Source organism: Rhinolophus ferrumequinum, chromosome 10 (genome assembly GCF_004115265.2).
Source record: "Rhinolophus ferrumequinum isolate MPI-CBG mRhiFer1 chromosome 10, mRhiFer1_v1.p, whole genome shotgun sequence".
Classification (NCBI taxonomy): Eukaryota; Metazoa; Chordata; class Mammalia; order Chiroptera; family Rhinolophidae; genus Rhinolophus; species Rhinolophus ferrumequinum.
In genome coordinates, this window is record NC_046293.1 from 73,090,674 (window position 1) to 73,110,912 (window position 20,239).

Sequence of the window (20,239 nt, forward strand, 5' to 3'; positions counted from 1 at the left end):
ATATTAACTAGATCAGAATCCAAGAGACGATGATTTTGAGGATTTCTAATACACAAGTTAAACCTGAGATATAACTCTTTTCTAGTTTTGAACTTAGAAATCAGAACTCCAGAGAGACATGCTGCAAATTTTATGGGATAAATGGATTTCCCTTCAACCACGAAACGGTGTTATCCACTGCATGACTGAAAACTGTTAGAACTTCCAAAGGCTTCAGAACTGATTAGCCCGTGAGGTGCCTGCACCTCTGCCAACTTACCTGGTGTTACCGATGCAGTGTCCCTGGAGCCTGCCGACAGCGAGCACCTAGGCTGACTGTAGAGCCTTATCTAAATCCTCTGGAAGTTGTGCTAGGGTTTATCTCTGCCTGGAGACCCAACGTCACTGTCCCTGTCACTTTTCAGACATTCCAATATTGTGAAGACATGGATGACTTTGCCTTATCGTTGAAAGCAGACTATTATAAACATTTTATAAAATTAATTATTTGGCTAATACCTATGCATATAAAATGGCCTGCACTCAACTAATTCTTGTTATCAAGATTGATCATTGCATTCAGCAAGAAATAGCAATAACCTTAGTTATTCAGCAGGGGATGTGAATTTGTTCAGTAGCAATGCATATAATGAAATCAGATCAACAGATAGAGGTTCTGGTAAAAATTTGTCAATATAAAGATTGTGATTTTGTGCATATCAAAGCAATATAATGTATTTTACAGAATTTTTTATGTATTCATAGTTTTTAAAGAAGTAATGGGCAAAGAGAGGCAGGTTTCCCATTTTATTAAACTTTAAGGTATTAAAAAATAATTCTAAACCAGTGTTCATTTGACAAGTAGAATGAGATTGTTCTAACTACACAGTAGAATCGGAATCTAGCAAAGACCCATTTAATTTGGCATTTCACATGCTTTCAGGTATTGTTCACAATTTGTTTCATGTGTATTAAGAAATCTGCCCAACTGCACAGTAAATGGCTTATTTCAAATTTGTTCACTATTCCTCCAATGTACTGATCATTAATGTGTTAAAGAGACATTCGAATGAGTGATGAGTGAAAGAATGAGACTCCTTCCTACATACACAGTCCATCTGCCTTAAAAAGCCACAGGTAGCTGACTCAGGTCAATAGCTTGGATCATTTTTACAGGCTATTTATACAGAAATATCTTACAGTTGGCTTTTTCTCAGGGGCACATATTGAAAAGCTAAACAAAACTATGTAAGAGGAAAATATTAAATTGGTTCTTAAGGAGGCAATTTTGAAGGTTATTTAGAGATTACATGTGTTCAATACAAGGAAATATCTTTTCATTTAATATGATAAAAAAATCTAAAGTAGATTTTCTTAAGTCTGTGTCTTGTTGAGAGCTTTGTTTGACAAGGTAATCACTGGGTGATACGTTTAATTTAAAGCAGTCTAAAAAAAACAAAGGAAAGAAGGGGAAGAGAAAGGAAGAAAGAGGAAGGAAAGGAAAGGGAAGGGAAGGGAAAGAGAAGGGAAGGGAAGGGAAGGAAATAGCCAGAATGGACGGTGGGAGAGAATCAGGAAGAGAGAGGGAGGAAGGAACAGAACTGAATTCCCACAATGCTATTTTCACTGTGTGAACAAGCAAGGCTTCAGAGCTCCATGAAGCCTTCCTTGAACTCGAGGATCCTTCATTTTGCTCTTCACCGACCTGCTACCTACACGGCCTACCTACTCCACTGAATTTTGTGCTTAACTTTGTATTGCTTCCTATCTCTTTCTAGTTCCCCCCCCCACCCCCAGGGATTAGTCTTCATAAGCTCCTAGAGAAAGGGACCCATTTTCTCTGTATTGTTTCCCCACCACCTCCAGCACAGTAGAAGTACACAGCAGATACCCAAGAAGAAATAAACAAAAGGTTAAACGACCAAATGAAGGAGGAAGTTTTCCCCAATTCACTAATCTTGGTGAATTTTACCCTGATGTTCTGAGAAAGGAGTTTTTAATTTGGAGTCCTGGTGTCCTCAAACTATGGAATTGTGATCTCCACAAGGGTATCTCACACACTCCCAACTGTGTAAAAATTTAATCTCTCTCTCTCTCTCTTACGTATTTCCCATCAAGAGTCCATAGCTTGTTATATTTTAAAAGGGGTGTGTAATTCAAAAGAAGCTTAGAACTACCACTCTAAATAGTGAGGAATAGGTAAGTTTGTTTGATTCTCAGGAGCCAAGAATGCAGAGTCTTTGAGGCCATTTCAGTCTCTACTGAGAAATTCTTCATCCTGACCTGACTGGTTGGTTTAATTTTAAACCACATTCTGTATGACTTTGCACATTATTTCAAATCTTGCCTTTAATGTTTTGTCTCCAGAGGTGGTTAATGAGTATATTAATCCACATATTTCCAGAGGTTGTTTTTTTTTTCTATTTGCATTATATAATTTAGTAAAAGCTTTAAAATGCAAGGCTTATTTTTAAACCTGTTTTTGAAAAATTATTACTCTTGTGTGTTTTTTAAAATTATAAACAGTCTCAGAGCAAAACTTTGAAATACATTATTACTTTTCCTACTGGTGAACAGCAAAATTATTTTCATGTTGTATCTTTACCTTGTATCCATGTATGATCCAGAAAGATGATATACTGTTTTGTGTAAATCTAGAAGTTGGCAAAAAGTTTCATTAAATGTAAGAATAAAGAAATATGTAGATTATTTATAAAATGAATTACAGATATTAACGCAGTGGTGAGGCACTCATAGGACAAAATAGAGATATGTCAAAGGCAGAAAATGCTTGATGTTATTGCTGAATTTTTGTAGTGGCCATAGCAACGGTTTATTACCTGTGTCAACTTGAGGCTCTTGGCTGAAATATCTAGGACTGATGCAAATGAACAAGGTTATGTTTCTCAGAGAGGAAAATACAGCTCATCTTGTGAAAGAGACATGTATTTAAGGTTATTTCATCATATGGTGAGTGGGAATGGAACTGATAAATAATGCAGAGCTACCCCTGAAAGTGAAATCAAGGCAGGAAACACAAAAACCGGTAAGTTTTGCCCTAGATTAAACCTTAAACCCAATGAGTAAATCCACCAAGAGGTGACCAGCCTAGGAGACTGCAATTGCTGACTGTGAATGGGAATGAGACAGGAGACGATCAGAGCTAAGGAAATGGGACTGAAAGCAGACCTAGGAAAACACGCTTGAGATGGTGGTGTACCTCAGAGACCGTGCACCTTCTACTTGACCTTAAGAACATAACTATGTGAGTTTCTTTCAAACCCCCTAACATTTACTGAGCACTGTTAAGTTGATAGTACTGAGTTAGGCATTTTAGAAAATGAAAAAAAAAAACCTACTTAGAAGTCAGAGCTCAGAATCAGAAGAATTAGAGGAATGTACCCCTTGGCCCTAAGACACGTGGTGTAAATCTTAAAAAGCTCCTCTCCCCAATTGCTCATTCTGTAGGTGTGGGTACAATGTGGGTCTGATAAGCAGACTTTGGTTTTGGGAACATAACTTGACACACAGGGCTGCTGTTCAGTAATATTAAAAGGTTCCCTTCTGTAAATGCATGCTCACAAACACCCTTGTTCTCCGTGAAGATTTTATCTTTGATTTCACAAAAATATTTCTATTAAAGAGAAAAATAATGTGCTTGATAATGAGCGAACATGAAGATGAGCAAGGGGCTGAGAACCTTGAATAACAACTCCTTTAAGACTTGGGAATGGGAAAGGAAAAGGGGCAAAAAGTCAGAGGTGTAGAAAATGCTGGTAAGAACAAAAGAAATAAAAGCAGAAGAAAATTTCGAGAAGGAATATATGATCAAGATTTTCTCATACGACAGACAATATTGTTTGCAATTGTCCAAAAGAAAACCATTGATTATCTTTGAAGGAGTCTTGGGTACAATGTTAGTATCATGACAATGGTTGCAGAAGGGATAAAAGGGATGGGTAAGAAGGACAGATCACAGAAAGAGCCCACACTAACATTCCAATTGCATAATTACCTATATGCAGTGTGTATTATATATCTTTGAGGTCTGCTTTGTCTCTTTTGAGCTTCTTCTTGCTACTGTAATGGACTACTACAAATTTACTGGCATAAAACTACATAATTTTCTAGTTCTAGAGGTCAGAATTTTAAATGGGTTTTACTGAGCTAAATTCAGAGTGTTAGCAGGGCTGATTCCTTCTTTTTTCATTTTGCCAAATTTCAGATATCATTAACAAATAACATTGTGTAAACTTAAGGTGTATGATTAAATATATACGAATATATTGTGAAATGATTGCCACAATAAGCTTAATTAACATATCCATTACCTCACATAGTTACCTGTGTGTGTGATGAGAATATCTGAGATTTCAAGATCTACTCTGTTAGCAAACTTCAAGTATATAATACAGTATTGTTAACTATAGTCACCGTGCTGGACATTGGATCCCCAGAACTTATCTTATAATTCAAAGTTTGTACCCTTTGACTCACATCTCCCCATTTCTCCCAGCCCCTGATAACCACCATTCCACTCTTTGTTTCTTGGGTCCATCCAGATAACCCAGGATAATTTCCTTATCTCACCATCCTTAATCACACTGGCCAAGTCCTTGCCATGTAAGGTAGCATATTGTTTTCAAGGAATGAAATACGGATATTGTGGAGGTGTCATTATGTCACCTACCATATATTATAAGTCATAACATCAGAAGCAGTTTCAAACTGACTTGGACTTAATTCTTATGCCTCAGTTTACCTTTCGGTTAAACAATATGTAAGATTAATTAATCAACTAGGAAATAAAAATAACATGCTTCACAGAGAGATTTTACACTAGTGTATTATTTTCTGCTGAAAGGTCTTTAAAGTAAATGTTAAAATTCTTGTTATCAAATTTCATTTACTAATAGTGGGGTGGCAATAACAATAAGCTGATAGCTTTCTGCCAATAGCAATATTTTAATGAGCCTGTTTTTTATTGTAACTATACTTTGTGCTATAGGAATCACTCTTGGCAGCATCTCGTGCTATTATTTATTTGCTTTAGTGTTTTTTTTAATATAAAGCATTCTATTAAAGAGGCTACAAAGCTAGATAAGAATTTTTTTCCTTTATGTATGTTTAAAATATGTATATCTTTAAACCTAATACTGTAAAGATATATTTGAATTTCTCAAACTATTGAATCTATAGTTTTTCCTCTGTACAGATTTTCCTGTACAAAATTGAAAGGATAATGAACAAAACTGTTGTGAAGGTTAAATGAGATAATGTATATAAAACTGTAGCACAATTGCTGACGCATAATAAGGTCTTCAATAAACTTTTAGCCTAATCCAAAATATATTACATGAGATTTGCTCATAATATTGAAACATATTTCTATAAATATTATAAATGGATACTGTAGATGGTATTTCTTACTAAACATACCAAACTTTAAGTATTTGGTTGCTCTACACAATCGAATAAAATTTTTAACATGAGAATTCAATTCAGATAACTCCATTTAATTAAAAATGGAGATTTATGTTATAATTAACTCTTCAGTCAGATTTCATGGGGGTACACGCAACGATAATATTAAAATTATTTATATTTCTATCTAAAGGTGACAGTAAATTATGAGGAAATTTTTAATTTTGTGTATTCAATATAGCATATTCAAAGTTAAAGATTAAAGTATTCAGAAGATCAACTGAATGGAAATCTAGAAGACGGCAACACCTTAAGAAATATGAGTCACAGAATGAGTTTTTCAGTGGTTATAATTTATCTTCAAGTGGCACTATTTCAGATTTCTTGCTGTAATCCCCTGTTCCTATCCCTTAACTCCGTTTGGTGAAAAAGTATGTATGTGTTTTCACTATTTTCTTTTTGTGAAGTTGTCAGATGATCTTTGTCTTGTTTTGTGTAATTTAAGAGACTTTTATGTAGCTCTCTGAGAGACTATCACATAAGTCCAAGTGGGAGAATAATTTATGAAGTTCGGAATGAACAGTCATTAGTAAATCTGTCTTGCCTGCAATGAATACATAGGTTCTCTCATTCATGCCTGTAGGGTTTGAACTAGATCAAAAGCGGTAAGAAGCTTTGAAATGAGGTATTATGAATGATATCATGGGTTACATAAGATTACTTTAATGTAGTTTTTTTTTAATATGATTGTTTAGTGAGATTAGAGACCTAGGAGAAAACATGTCTTTGGGTGTGGGCTTATCTATAACTTTCATACAAATATTTCTTTGATTGAAAACACAATTTCAGAAGTTGTAATATTATATGTCCTTAGGTTAACATCCAGTAGTTAATCATAAACTGGAATAATAGGCATAGTAAATATTCTACACTGTGAAGCTACATACAGAGATAGCAAAAAGAGTAGGTCTTCTCAGTTTTGAAGAGAAGTTAATTTTTCTGTTATTACTTTATCAAAGTACTCCTGCCTTGAGTTCAGCTGTCATTGGTACTAATGATGTTTATGTATCTAAAAGAGAAATTTTCTTACAATTTCAGTGTCCAATATCTTTTTTGATTACAACAGGCAAATCGAATTACTTCTGGTTACTCTCAATAGTTGAATTCCTTTCCAAGCAAAGTGAAATCCTAAATGTTTCCACAAGAACTTAATTTTTATAAGCACAAATATAGGGGGTACCAAATAAGAAAATAGATTAACTTTTAATAGATAAACACCTATGATAAAAAAATGCTTCTTTGAATATATTTATTTATATATGCTTTACTATTTTAAACAGCTTGTAAATCTGAAATCTCTCCTCTTATCTAAAAATCATCTCTTACTCCTCTCAATTCCAGTAGCATATCCACTGAACTCATCTCAGTGTATTCACCTTTCTTTTTATATATTCATAGGTGTGCATGTTTTACATACACGCTGAGCTCTCCTATCCAGCATACTTAGCTCCATGCCTTGAATATAAAGAAATAGCTAACATTGAGTTCTTGCTATGTGCTGGGTGTCCATTCTAAACTTTTTAGTATATTAACTCCTTTCATCTTCAAAAGACATGAAATGGGTACCACTATTATCTTCCCTTTATAGAGAAGGAAACAGAAACTCAGAACAGTTAAGCTATCTGGCCTGAGTTCCACAGCCTATAAGTATCTAGTAAACCTGTATTCAACGCTGGTTTGAGAACCACTGAACACATAACCATTGTACTGCCTCTGGGGACCCTGAGTGGGTAAATTTCCCCATGATTGACTTTCAGAGCACCAAATACTTCTTCCTAACCTTCACTACCATTATGATATTACATTGGGTTTTCTGTTTGATTAATGTCTGCCCCTCCCATTGTACTCTGACATAATAGAACTCCTCGTCTTTAACAGATAAGTAATAGCAGCTAATATTTATTGATGTTTTACGAAGTTCCAGGCATTGCATCTTATTTTAATCTTCAAAAAGACTATGAACTACCAATTTACCTTTACTTTAGAGATGAGGAAACTGAGGTAGAAAGAAGTTAGACCAAGTCACACAGCTGGTAAATCGCATGGCCAGGATGTAAATTCAAAAGCCAAACTCCAGATCTATGCTCTGAATGAATATGTTAATGAAAGTCTTGAGATGTCTTAATGAAAATCTAGCTTGGAGGGGCAGGGAAAGCAATAGGGAGGAAATGACATTTGACATCTCTGTAAGGGAGAAGTCAAAAAGATAGAAACAACACTCTAGGCAGAGGAAACAACATGCATAAAAGAATGCAGAATAGTGTCCCTAGAGCATAATAGGTGCTCGATAAATAGGAATGAATGAGTGACTATCTTTATGGCCCATGACTTAAAAAGTTTTGCATATAGAAGTGTTTTATTTCTAATATTCTCTGCACATTTTTTTCTTTCAGTGCCATCGTGGGCCTTAATTGCCATAGCCATAGTCGTGGTCCTTTTAGTCCTGACCTGCTGCTTTTGTATCTGTAAGAAATGTTTGTTCAAAAAGAAAAACAAGAAGAAGGGAAAGGAAAAGGGAGGAAAGAATGCCATTAACATGAAAGATGTGAAAGACTTAGGGAAGACCATGAAAGATCAGGTAATGTATTCATTCCATATTTCTTCTTAGATTATTTTACTGGAAATTAATAAATAATTTATTTTATTCCGGTTAAATATAGAAACAAACTTCCCAGCATGTGTCATGGTTGTAGAGATGCTTAGGAATCCTTTTACTCATTACTCAATATCCCAAAGTGCAATGGAAACTTGGTAGGGTTTTCCAGTCTCCTATGCACGTTAACCAGAAAAGGGCATCTATGACCACCAGGGTCGTCTTGATAGGGTGAGCATATAGCAATGATGCCTGAACATTCTGATTACATCTGTTTAGCCAGTCTTAATTGGGTTTAGAGTTTCAGAAACAGATGAAAGAGCATCCAAGTGGTTCTCCTTCTTGCACAGGGCACCTTTCTGGCATTGCCACTGTTCTTAATTACTGTTTAATAACGGAGTCTTGAAGCCGTTTGTCACACTTGATGACTACCATTCCTATGTATCCATCCAGCTTTATAATCAGTGCTCAGGAACAATGAGTTATACAGGGGAAGGGAGAAAAGTATGAACCAGTCCTAAAGAACAGGGCAGAATTGGAAGGCAAAATTCTTATTTGCTCACTTTGGGATAATTAAAACCATAATGCAGATTACAAAAGCTATCTGTGTTATCTTCCCAAGCCTGAGGAAGCTATTTGGATGTCCTTTATATTGTTGTCTATTTTTACTAAATTAACTGGATGGTTTGGTTCAGAACTGTATGAATAATTACAATGATTAAATGCCATTTCAGTTTTTTGGAATCACATTCATATTGGATATTTCTAAAGAACATTTCATTCATATTTTAAAATGTAGAGAGATTATTTTCAGAGAAATTACATTTTCAGTTATCAGTGTTTTCCTTCAAATAATTCAAAAGTTCTATGTATTCCCAAATAGCAACATATATAGGCAATTTTATAAATTCCTCTTAGAGTACTCATTACTACTAAGTGAACTCTTCAATAGGTGAATCTCCTTAAGAACAATTTACTCAAGGCAGGCATTTTAGTACATCTGCATAGTTTCCTAGTTAATCATACTCTCAGGACGCAAACCCCTCTCTCCAGCTTGAGTTTTAGGCACTTTTTCTCAAAGACAGTAATGTCCATTGAGGACATTTTCACAAAGGCTTGTTTTTCACTTGCTTCACTTTTGTTTGGTTTCAGAGCTCTAGAGTGGATGTAATGCCAGTGGGCATGCTGAGAGAGCTTTGTCCTAAGCTCAGTGTAAGAAGGGTCACAGTGTTCTGAAAATTTCTAATCACTGCCACAGAAACCCAAGCACAAATGTTCAACCACATGTCTAATAAGAATTTTTCTCTTTGGTTAATTTATTACGTACAAATTAAATTTTTAAATCATGTCTTGCTTTATTTCAACATTTCCATAGCAAACAGGACTTGATATAGATGTCTTTCAACTTATTGAAATAAGAATAGAAACCATCTCCTAGATGGACATCACTGAATAATTTTCATGTGAATTTCAGCTATAGAGATGAAACAGTAGTTTGAAAACACAATACTATCATATTCTAACCACAATAAAATCGAAATGTGGTTTTCCATTATGCTAGAATTAAAAGTTAAAAGCACCAAAAATATTAAATGATACCTAGAGTATTTCTTCCTAGGATAAGAAGTTTGTATTTTTCTTTGTGAAATTTGTTCTGTATGATATAAGGTTGTAATATATAGAATAGTAGTAGTGTTTATTACCCTATTATGACCTGGATAAATGACCAAGATCTCAAAGGTAATGACCAAGCTCTCTAATAAAAACAGAGAATTGCAGTAAATTTTCCATTGATCACCTATTCCTTTGAATGAGAAGGGAAGAGAAAAATGAGTCAAATAAGGAAATACTAAGTAGTTAGTCATGTTTATTGTAATCTACTGTCACAAGATGGCACTTAGGATTTCAACCATTCAAAAAAGTGTTTTTAATCATTTTAAGTAGATAAGTTTGTCTATGCAGGATTTTATAGGTATTATTTTGATTTATGAATAACTAAATGTTCAGAATGAAATATAATTTGGACAAGTGAAAGTAGGCCCGATTAGTAAACAGTTATATAATGGTAGCTTATGATACTTTTTATGGCAGACAAAAGTAGCTAATAATGGGTTCTATCATTTTATGAAGAGGAAGGACAAAGGAGCAAAACGGAATGTATAGATTTTAAGATACTACATCACATTTGATCTTCCAAATTCAAAACTACATTAACACAAAGTAAAATTATTCTTAAATATTTATATTTTCAGAATACTTTAAACAGAACATTGATATGAACATGGGGAAGATACTATAGATAATCTATGCCTCTCATTAAAAAACAGATATGAGAGACATTTTAGATATGATATCTTAAGATACAGAGGCTCTAGGGAAATCAATAAATTTTCACTATTTCAATCTATATAAAAACTCACAGAAATTCAAATTTCAATGATCGTGGCAACATGTCTCTATGGTAAGATTTCAAAACCAAAGAAGGATTTTTAAATATTCTGTAATGACAACAAAAAAAGTAACTATGGATAGTGTATTTGTACAGCAAAGGATATATACATATATTTAAGCTTTTTTCTTTTTTAATGCCTTAAAACTTGAGGACATTAAAAATACAAAGGGAAAATATCAACCTGGCAAGTCATAGGTCTGGAAAGGTCATTTCTCCGTGGTTTTCACTAATGTGTCTAGATATTTTAATTTTGATTTCTTCCCTCTATGTCCTCCTTATCTGTGTTGTGTCTCATGACTGTTCTGGACTGTCCCTTGCGGTAGGTTTCCTCTGCTACTTAGATCCACTTAAGTCAAAGCTCGGATTTAGTGTCCTGGCAGCTGGGGCTCCACAGCTGAGGGTATACCATTCTGACACACATCAAGAGGCTGAACTAAATTGATTTTTTTTTTCAAGATGAAAGGTTCTTATTTTAAATATGTCTAACTGATTAAATAGAACATTATTAGAAAGCTCGAGTTTTTAACTGATGGTCACAGGGAGAAAATTCAGTCCTTTGTTATCTTTTTAGTGTGCCTTACCCAATCCAAATTTGGACAATTGAACTGAGGATGAACAAGTGCTCCTTCTAATGGCTGTAAACTAAGCAAGCACCTTTTGAATGTTGAAGGAACGTCTGCACTAAATCTTTGAAATTTAAAACAAGGTCTGATGTCCCCGACACAGCTTTTTCTACAGCAACTTACCAAACTCTCAGAATGGTCAGGTTTATAAGCTTTTTCCTCTGCATTTTGTTCCAAAGGAGAAGGGGGGAGAAAGAAGAGGGAGATGCTGTTCTTGAAATATTATAATGGCTACTGATTTAATAGGCCTGAATTTAACGGAATAGTACAAAAAATGTCTGGCTTAAACTCAGCCTTTGGGACAAGAATAGACTTAATCACTTCAATGAGGAAGAGTGGCACTGAGAAATTATCAAAAATTTAGCCCTATTTCATGCAGAATAATTGCAGAGATGGTCCTGCACCTTTTATTAGGGCAAAACCCACTTAGGGAGAAGGAGATTTAATATCTCAGCTACTTCAAATTGCATTGGGCTGAAACATAATATGTAAATTGTCAGTTGTGCAAGAGACCTTTGAAAAAGTGTTTAATCCATGAAATATATTATTATGGTAGAGTAACCTGCAGATTTTTGAGACAGAAATATGCATTAGTTTGCTATTATTTTAAAAAAAAAATTAAAATCTTACAGGGAGGCAAATTACCTATGCTATAATTTTGTAAGCACATCGTCTATGTCAGTGTTATTAAAGGCTTACACACAGATTTTGAAAGAGCAATGTGATTTCACGCTCAACTCCTCTCATTAAACTCAGTAATCTTTTCTTGTCACTTTACTACCATGTTCCTTTTAGTGACACCCGCACCACTCCCCAAATTAAAAGATTACTATAAATTTTTAAATAATTATATTGTTTCCTGTCTTTGGCTCTCAGTAGATCAACATTTTACTATTCAAGGAAACATCCAAGTACAAATGAAAATTTCCAGATTAAATGGTGCATGGCTAACCAGATTTGTAAAGGGTTCTACACTGATTTAACAATGGTAATTTTCAATTTTCTAAACTCATTGTAGACTCCTGAAATTTTTCAAGATGCCCAAAAGAGAGATATCTCTGCCTACAGCTCAACTATATGATCTTGCCACCCAAATACATTCTATTAATACGATGCCATCAAGTTTCACTTTGGGGGGATCAAATTGGAATTAGCTAGGTTAGAGCCAAACAGGAAAATCCTGTCAATTCAGGGACTGGGGGTGCCATTTTGAAGCACCGTTAAGGGTCTCTGTGCTAATGGAAAAGCAAACAGAAACTTTCTCTCAGCAGGCGGAAGGCGGGTGGAGAGAGAGATGGGGAGGTTGGTAATGGAGCTGTAGGCGGATGATTCTGATGCCTTTTTGTAGCCTGGTTATGTACTTCTTGCATTCAAGTTCTATAAGAATGCTCAGATTTATTTGATTGCTGACAAGAGTTAAGATTTCCTTACTTTGTCAGAGAGGTAATGCAGTCTACCAGTCATATGTCTTAACTTGATTTCTGTGAGGTTGTACACTAACACACACACATACCCACCAAAGACAATGAAAATGCTATAACCGAAAACTAGGAGAGGGTATTTGCTATATATATATAACAACAACGGAAAGCTTGAGACCATTATACACAGAGTCTCTACAAATTAGTAAGAGGCAAACAACACAATAGAAAAATGAGTCATGGCTATAGACTGGCAGTCCCCAAAAGAAAAAAAGAAAAATGATGAATATAAAGATTTAAAATTTTTTCAACCTTACTAGTGGTTACGGAAATGTAATGCTATCATTTTTAATTTTGAATAATAACTATGCATTGATTTCTAATTTCTTCTAAATCTTTAAAGCAGTAAGAATGCACATTCTTAGAAACAAAGCTTCTAACATTTATAATCTTTCTAACCTTTGATTTTATTAACAAAACTCTTGCACTTAATGGGAAAATGTATATTTTTTTAAAAGAGGAGCATTTGAATGTATTTTATGAAATAATGAGCTTTCTAGTATTCCAGTTTATGTTACACTTAAGTTTTAGGTTATAAAAAATATTCAACTAGTACTAACTGAGCTTTGAGAGTTCAACACCATGATTTTTGTTCATTAATGCAAAATAAACTTTTTTTCCAATTTTAGTTTGACAAAATTGCAAACATATCTCCTTTTACCTTTTGATATCAAATGGACCTGTAAATCAGTTTAATTCAGCCTAGCTTTCTGTGGAGCTGTTATGAAAATAAAATGGTAAACTTAAACTGGAAGTGGGGTAGATTTTTCTCTAAACACGCATTTGCTGATGGCATGTGTTTTCCCCTTTTTCCATAACCATTATAAATGTTTATGTGAAATACAGGAAATTAAAATTTTCTGAGACTCACTCAACTATTTCTTTCATAGGAAACAAGGCCACAGAAGGCCGTGCATTTCATATAAATTACTCCACTGCATGTAACAATGGTGTTTTACATGATGGTTAGCTTAGATCGCTTTAACCTACACGACTGTGAAACCTGGCCTGGTTAATAGCATGTCTATCACACCTCTGAAAGAAGCAGTTTTAGCAGAGCCAAATATAATACCAAGTGACATTTTCTTTGCAACACCTTTACATTTTTTGCTTGCAATATTCTTAGGGGCTTCTTCCATTGCTTCCATGTTGCTTGCTGACTGCGGGGGTAAGGGGAGGAAATTCCGTGCACAAATGGAATTTAAAAAATATGTAAGCAGCCAATGTGAATGTGTGTCAGACAAACTGAGATTCCCAGCATCTTAGTGCTTGCTTCTAACAGCTTGGAAGTATAACCACAGGCCCAGTTTCATTTGAATTTTAATGAAAATTCACTTGAATTCACATATGGTCTATTTCCCTACTCATAGGCCCTTAAGGATGATGATGCTGAAACTGGATTGACTGATGGGGAAGAAAAAGAAGAACCCAAAGAAGAGGAGAAATTGGGAAAACTTCAGTATTCACTGGATTATGATTTCCAGAATAACCAGGTCTGAAGGGGAAAATGTTTTCTAATTCCATTACGTTTTCTGAAATTACCAAGTAGACATTGAAGCAAGATACTTCTTAAAGCATGTTTGCTGCAAGAGGAAAATGCAATTATCAAAGCTATAGATGAAATAATTTCTAAGTACAGGCAGTCCCCTACTTGCTAATTTAACTTCTGGTAATTAGAATTCACAGTATTCAACCAATTACATCTACTTACGGCACTTACAATAGGCAAGCAGAATACAAATTAACTTGAAGCAGTCCGTCTGACTCAGAGATCTCCCAGCCAGTCTCGCCCCTACAGGTCCCTCCCTCATCCTGTGCTAAAACAATCTTCCTTGCGCTTCATTGATTTAGATCCAACCAAGGTGAGAGGCCTTTGAGTTAGGCCACCATTCAAGCTAAAGTTTTGAAACATAATATAACAGTTTTGTAAGGAATCAAAGATGGAAAATTGTAGTCCATGAATTTCACAGGTAAGAATGCCGTATATAATATCAGGATAGTAGATAAAACTTCTCATGCTAATGAGATAGCAGTTCTAGAAGAGTAGAAAGACCAAAAACGTGATTTCTAGTGCCTCTGATTGCTCCCCAAAAAGTGATAGAGATCTAAAGGAGGTAACGAAACAGGCATTCCTGCTTCAAGTTCTCAAAAAGCTATGAAGTGCCACCTAGATTAATGATATTAGCTACCTTTTATTGACTGTTATAGAAGTAGCACAAAGGTAAATGTTAGATATCGCTCTACATAAAAAGACCTTCTAGGTTCCATGACACTGATGAATGTGCCCCTTTACCTTCTGAATTGTTAAAGAAATTAAAAAGTTAGATGACAATTGGTGAAATTGACTGAGTTAGAGACCAGACTCATAAGAATCCTTAGGACATAGCCTTTCTCCCAAGAGGAGAGTTTTAAATCTCTCCAGTTTGTTTTGTTTCACTCATCAGTTTCGGTGAGGAAGAACTGATAAACACGAAGTCAATATAGTTATTATTAATGCAACTTGTGTTAATTATTTCGAGTTTGATGAGGAATGAACCACAAATAAATTAAACACCAATGCACAGCTTTGACAGCTATTGTCCAAAGTCAATAAAGCTGTGAGAGTTCGAGGCTGTTGCAGAAATTCTGGGCTTTATTTAGAAACTGACAGTTCAAATAATGTCTTCACTTTCTGAAGTTTCCAGAGGTTTCCTCACAAAGAATGTGGTGATATGCTCTGTCATATTAAAAATAATTTTATTTGATCAGCTTCATTATAGCCCAGGCTAGTTATTTCATAATACATTTTAGAAAGCTGTATATTGGTTACAGATACAGGTTTATTGGTATGGACTTATTCAGATTTATAGGTATACCATTCCTAGTTAAATAGGGCTTTTGATATCACTTCTACCAAAATTTGATCATCTTGACTGGGTAGACAGCAAAATTTCCCATTATTTATATATTCTAGGAAAAAGTCAAATTATGTTATCTTAACACACAACATGTTTTCCAGAAATTTAACCTGCCTTTTTATACGCATCCAACACTTTTCTACTAATTTATTCTATTTAAAAAGGCATTTCATTTTGAGGATCTAAAAGATTCTACCTAATGAAACTTTTTTTTTTTTTTTAGTGTTCTTCACTGATTTTTCTAAATGTTCTCAGCTAATTTGATTTATAAAATGATTCCTATGAGTCATGGAAGATAAAGTCGGAGGAACTTCCCAGATAAGGCTGTAATTAAATACATACCTTTGTTTACCAAAACTAAAAGACAACCCTAAGTACTAATTGAGATGCTTTCATGGTAGAGAGAAATCTGATACTTATCTCTCAGGCAGAAGTCAGAAGGGGGTTGGAAGAAGTAATGCCACCACTTACCAATACATTTCCAAAATCTTTAAAATATAGGTGATCTAGTTTTAAAGAGTTTAGGTATATTTCTAGAGCTTTCCCTACCCAAAAGAAAATGTATTGGCAAAAGTGAGGAGAAAATAGATTCTTGCTTATTCACAGGCAATCTAAAGGCAGATCCCAAATACCAAGAAGCAAGCTGTTTGATTTCCTAATCATGTCTTTATAATGTGATGCCTGTTGTAGCTATTCTTTGACCATCTGTCTGTGTGTTGTATACCTACAACTCAGTACTCTCTTATTGCTATTATTGTATGAAGATATCACAAAGATACTGAAGCCTTAAAATGAAAACATAATTATTCAGGATATGGGTGCAGGTTAAAAAATGAGTCAATTAACCAAAATTAACTTTCAAACATTGTGGGTCAACCTTATAGGAAATGGGTGTGACTTTTGGTCGGTGAAGGGAAGGGGTGTGAATTGCTTTACCACCCTGGTGACTAAGAAGTCTCAGACTCAAGTTTTCAGGCTCTGATGTAAAAAGCTATGGTGTGACTGCATTTACTGAATAGTATATACCTTGAACAACAATAAAAGTATTTACTTTTGTTTCCCATATGGATGTAAAGCAGTCTATTGACACAAAATGTCTGATGGCAGGGCATCTAGAATAGTACATTCACAGCTTTTGTTTTCTTTGCAAAATTATTTAAAATGCCAGCCTATGCTCTTGTTCATAGCAAGACACAGGAATGTATCACTAAGAAAACAGATTTAAAGAAATACAGAGATTTCTGCTGTATTTGAAAAACAAAGCAGAAACTTAGTCACACTTACCAGTATAAAGCATGTCTGGAATCTTCCTTTCCGTTATATGAAGGGATATTACATTTCTTTGACTCCACGTCTTATATTTAAACACAGAATTTAACATATAATAATCATTTTACTATAAGTTAAAACAAAAAGTAGCCAGCGTACAAGCAAAAGTCAAATATGATAAAAACTTGAAGATCTTATTTTTATCTCAAAGTGTTACCTGATTTCTAAGCAATTTCTATTTAGCTAGTCTGACACTTTGGTTCAGAATGAAATTTTCCTACTTTATAATTACACACTGTGATTGTTTAACAATTTATTTCCACTTACAAATCATGCCCTAGAAAGAAAAATAATGCACAAGGGCTTTTAGTAACTGGGAAGTTATTTGATTGCAACTCTTTTGCAAATATGAATTCCATATTTAACTGTAATCAGCAACCTTTTAAAAGCCTCCTTTGTGCTTAAAATCAGGCTTCCTAGAGCCTACATCTGTCATAATTGGGTTTCTGAAGCCTATAGAGCTCGCTTCATTTGCCTTCTGTGTTCAGATTCATAAGAGAAAAAACGTTTATTAAAAGCGACGAGGAAGCGGGAGAACTCAAAGTATGCAGGCTTGAGAACAAAACAATCTTTTCCAAAATATCCACCACCGTTTGTGTGTACTGTGTTGTGTTGTTCATTTCAGCTGCTCGTAGGCATCATCCAGGCTGCTGAACTGCCCGCCTTAGATATGGGGGGCACATCTGATCCCTATGTGAAAGTGTTTCTGCTGCCTGATAAAAAGAAGAAATTCGAGACGAAAGTCCACCGAAAGACCCTTAATCCTGTCTTCAATGAGCAATTTACTTTCAAGGTATTGTTTCATACTTACTCATCATTTTTCCCTGTTGTTTTAGATAGAAGACTGATCTTATCCTGACACCTTCATAGAGGTACATGCACATGACGACTTGTTCAGAGGCTTCAAATGATTCTACTCAGAATATTTAAAATCCTTATTTTCCATCCAGTGAGGATTCTAAATTGCGTTTAGATTTGGCCGAAGTACAATTCAACTTGGCCATTTCAGAATAGAATGTGACTAAGATGTCATATTCACATCTAAAAAGTGAGGTCAGCTTCAAGTGTGCCAACAAGCTCGAGCATTTCCCCCTCTTCTAAAATAAAGTCAAAGAAATAATGAAATTTATTTTCTCAGATTCAAAGTTTCTGAAATAGGTAAACCCTGCTGCAATCACAGAATGAAGGAAGCTATGTCCCATCGTTTAAAAGGTACGAATGGATATCACTCTCGTTGCAGCCTTCTGTGTGCACAGGACAAATTGAGCTCTCTAAAACCATTCTTCTCTACCTATCAATAAAAAGAAGGGGAACAGACGGTGGTTCTGCCTTTACAGCATGTTCCCTTTACTCTAGGCTCTTCCCTGGTGTTCTTCATCTTGTTGAGATACCTCAGTTGATAAACAATAACAAAGAGGGATTCTAGCTATATAATAACGACAGGAAAATGTGCTCTGCAGTCCTCAGGCACCTCCTCATACACAAGTCCCACAGTTCTTGTCTAGAAGTCATGCATAAAAATAATTCTTTTGTGGATATATTTAATATGTAAAATTTTTTAAAGCGTTACTTAAAACAGTACATTTCTATAAAGTGAAATGTATGTGGATATGCCAGTAGGCTGATCCAAAATCATCCGTTCACCAGCATGTGCCTCATGGCAGCAGACATTCTAGTGTGAAAGAAATGGATGAAACTGAGGCCATGAGTCATCTTCTAGAACCTTGTTTCATTTTGTAAAAGAGCAGGGTTTCACTTTGATACTCCTGAGTTTTTAAGACAAAAGTCCCTAAAGGGTTGTCAGTAATCCTATTTAAAATCTACTCTTTTCTATACCCAGATAGAGTAGCAGTAAAAACATTCTGGAAATATTCAGCTTATGAAGAGCTAACCACTATGGTCAATATACCACAGAAAACATAAAATGAAAATAAAACTAAAACATATTGCAAATGATAATCACAATCACTTTATTTGACTAAGTATTACACTTAATTTAGGTCAGCTCTTTCTAACTACAATTTAGTAAGCAGAGTCTTAAGTTTTTTGAAATAATATTGTGAGGGCATTGTTTTTGAGTTTGTTATTTCTTTTCAAAATATACTGCTAATAATTTTATTAGTAATTTCTTTGTCTTCCAGAAGTATAATTATTGAAATTTTGAAACTGGCTATAAAATTTTGTCAGGTTCCATTTTATTTCAAGAAGGTTGATCAAACTATAAATTAATCTAAAGTCCAATATATTTTAATGCATTTAAGAAATATGTCACTATTTCTAGGGAACTGGCTAGTTTACCCAATAGTTGTTATCGATTATGCATCTTGAAATGCCAATAGGCAATATGACATAGCAATGGAAGCATAATAGAGTTTAAAGAGGATTGGCTTTAAAACTGAGTTCAAATCCACTTAACATGAACTCTATATGCCCCCAACTAAATGCTTCCTTTCCCCAAAACAAACTCCCACCTAAAGGAGCTATCAAACATTCAAACGATAAGCATTTATTAAGTGCCAACTGTGTGCCAACACTGAGCTAAACACCTTCCATATATTAATTCAGCCTCAAACAGTCCTGTGACACAGGCACTAGTACTATTGCTATTTGATAGATGAAGAAGCTGAGATTTATTCACTTGTCCCGGTCCCTTCAGCTGGGAAGTGGTAAGCCCTGGCCTATCTGATCCCAGTTCTAGGTTTTTGACTGATGCTACCTCAGTACAATCACAAAAATAATCTGAAGAGACTTCAGAAATCAGATGAAATTTCCAAGAGTTTATCCTCACTCTAAAATTTCTTATTTCTTCCTTTGAAATTTAGCTCTTCGGAAAAGTTTGTTTTTTTGTGTGTTTTTTTTTTTCATTCTAGAATGGAAAAAGCATTGTGCCTAGTACTTCATTGTAGTATTTTAATCAGATTCCAAATAGATAACAAATGACAGAAAATTAAAACTCTTCTGAAAAACTAAAATTTCTTGTACATATATATGGTCCAATATTCGTCCTTCTTCCCTTCTTAACATACAGAATTAACTGAGAAATGTTTGCTGGGGCGTAAAACAATCATTTGCACTGATAAAATAGGAAGTGTATAAAAATTGATCAAACCTTCAATACAAATCTAAACAATTTCTTAATTAGGCACTTCTACCCAGTTACTGAAGTGTAGCTCACCTGGATTGCACTGCTCTCTCTGAATATTAAAAATGTCATTAATAAACCTCCTAACCCATAGCATCTGTCCCAGATATATTTGAACAGCTGGAGAATTCATCAGTCCTTGGCCTTTTGCCATCACTCATCCTAAAGAGTGTCATACCTAAGAATGAACTTCAAGATCTCTGTTATAATGCATCCTTGATATTCAAAATATCAATTTTCTTCTCAGTTCTTGTCAATC

The 20,239-nt window shown here is 34.7% G+C and overlaps 1 protein-coding gene across 2 annotated transcripts in view; it reads left to right on the forward strand.

The window, feature by feature from the left end:
* SYT1 (synaptotagmin 1) overlaps positions 1–20,239 on the forward strand; it is a 517,982-nt gene that overhangs the window by 360,088 nt on the left and 137,655 nt on the right. Inside the window, exons 5-7 of one of the 2 annotated variants that reach the window (XM_033117597.1) lie at positions 7,857–8,041; positions 13,983–14,105; positions 17,464–17,631. In XM_033117597.1, coding sequence (XP_032973488.1) covers positions 7,857–8,041; positions 13,983–14,105; positions 17,464–17,631 — 476 coding nt within the window. The remainder of the gene's footprint in view (positions 1–7,856; positions 8,042–13,982; positions 14,106–17,463; positions 17,632–20,239) is intronic. The other variant, XM_033117598.1, reaches the window with a different exon arrangement.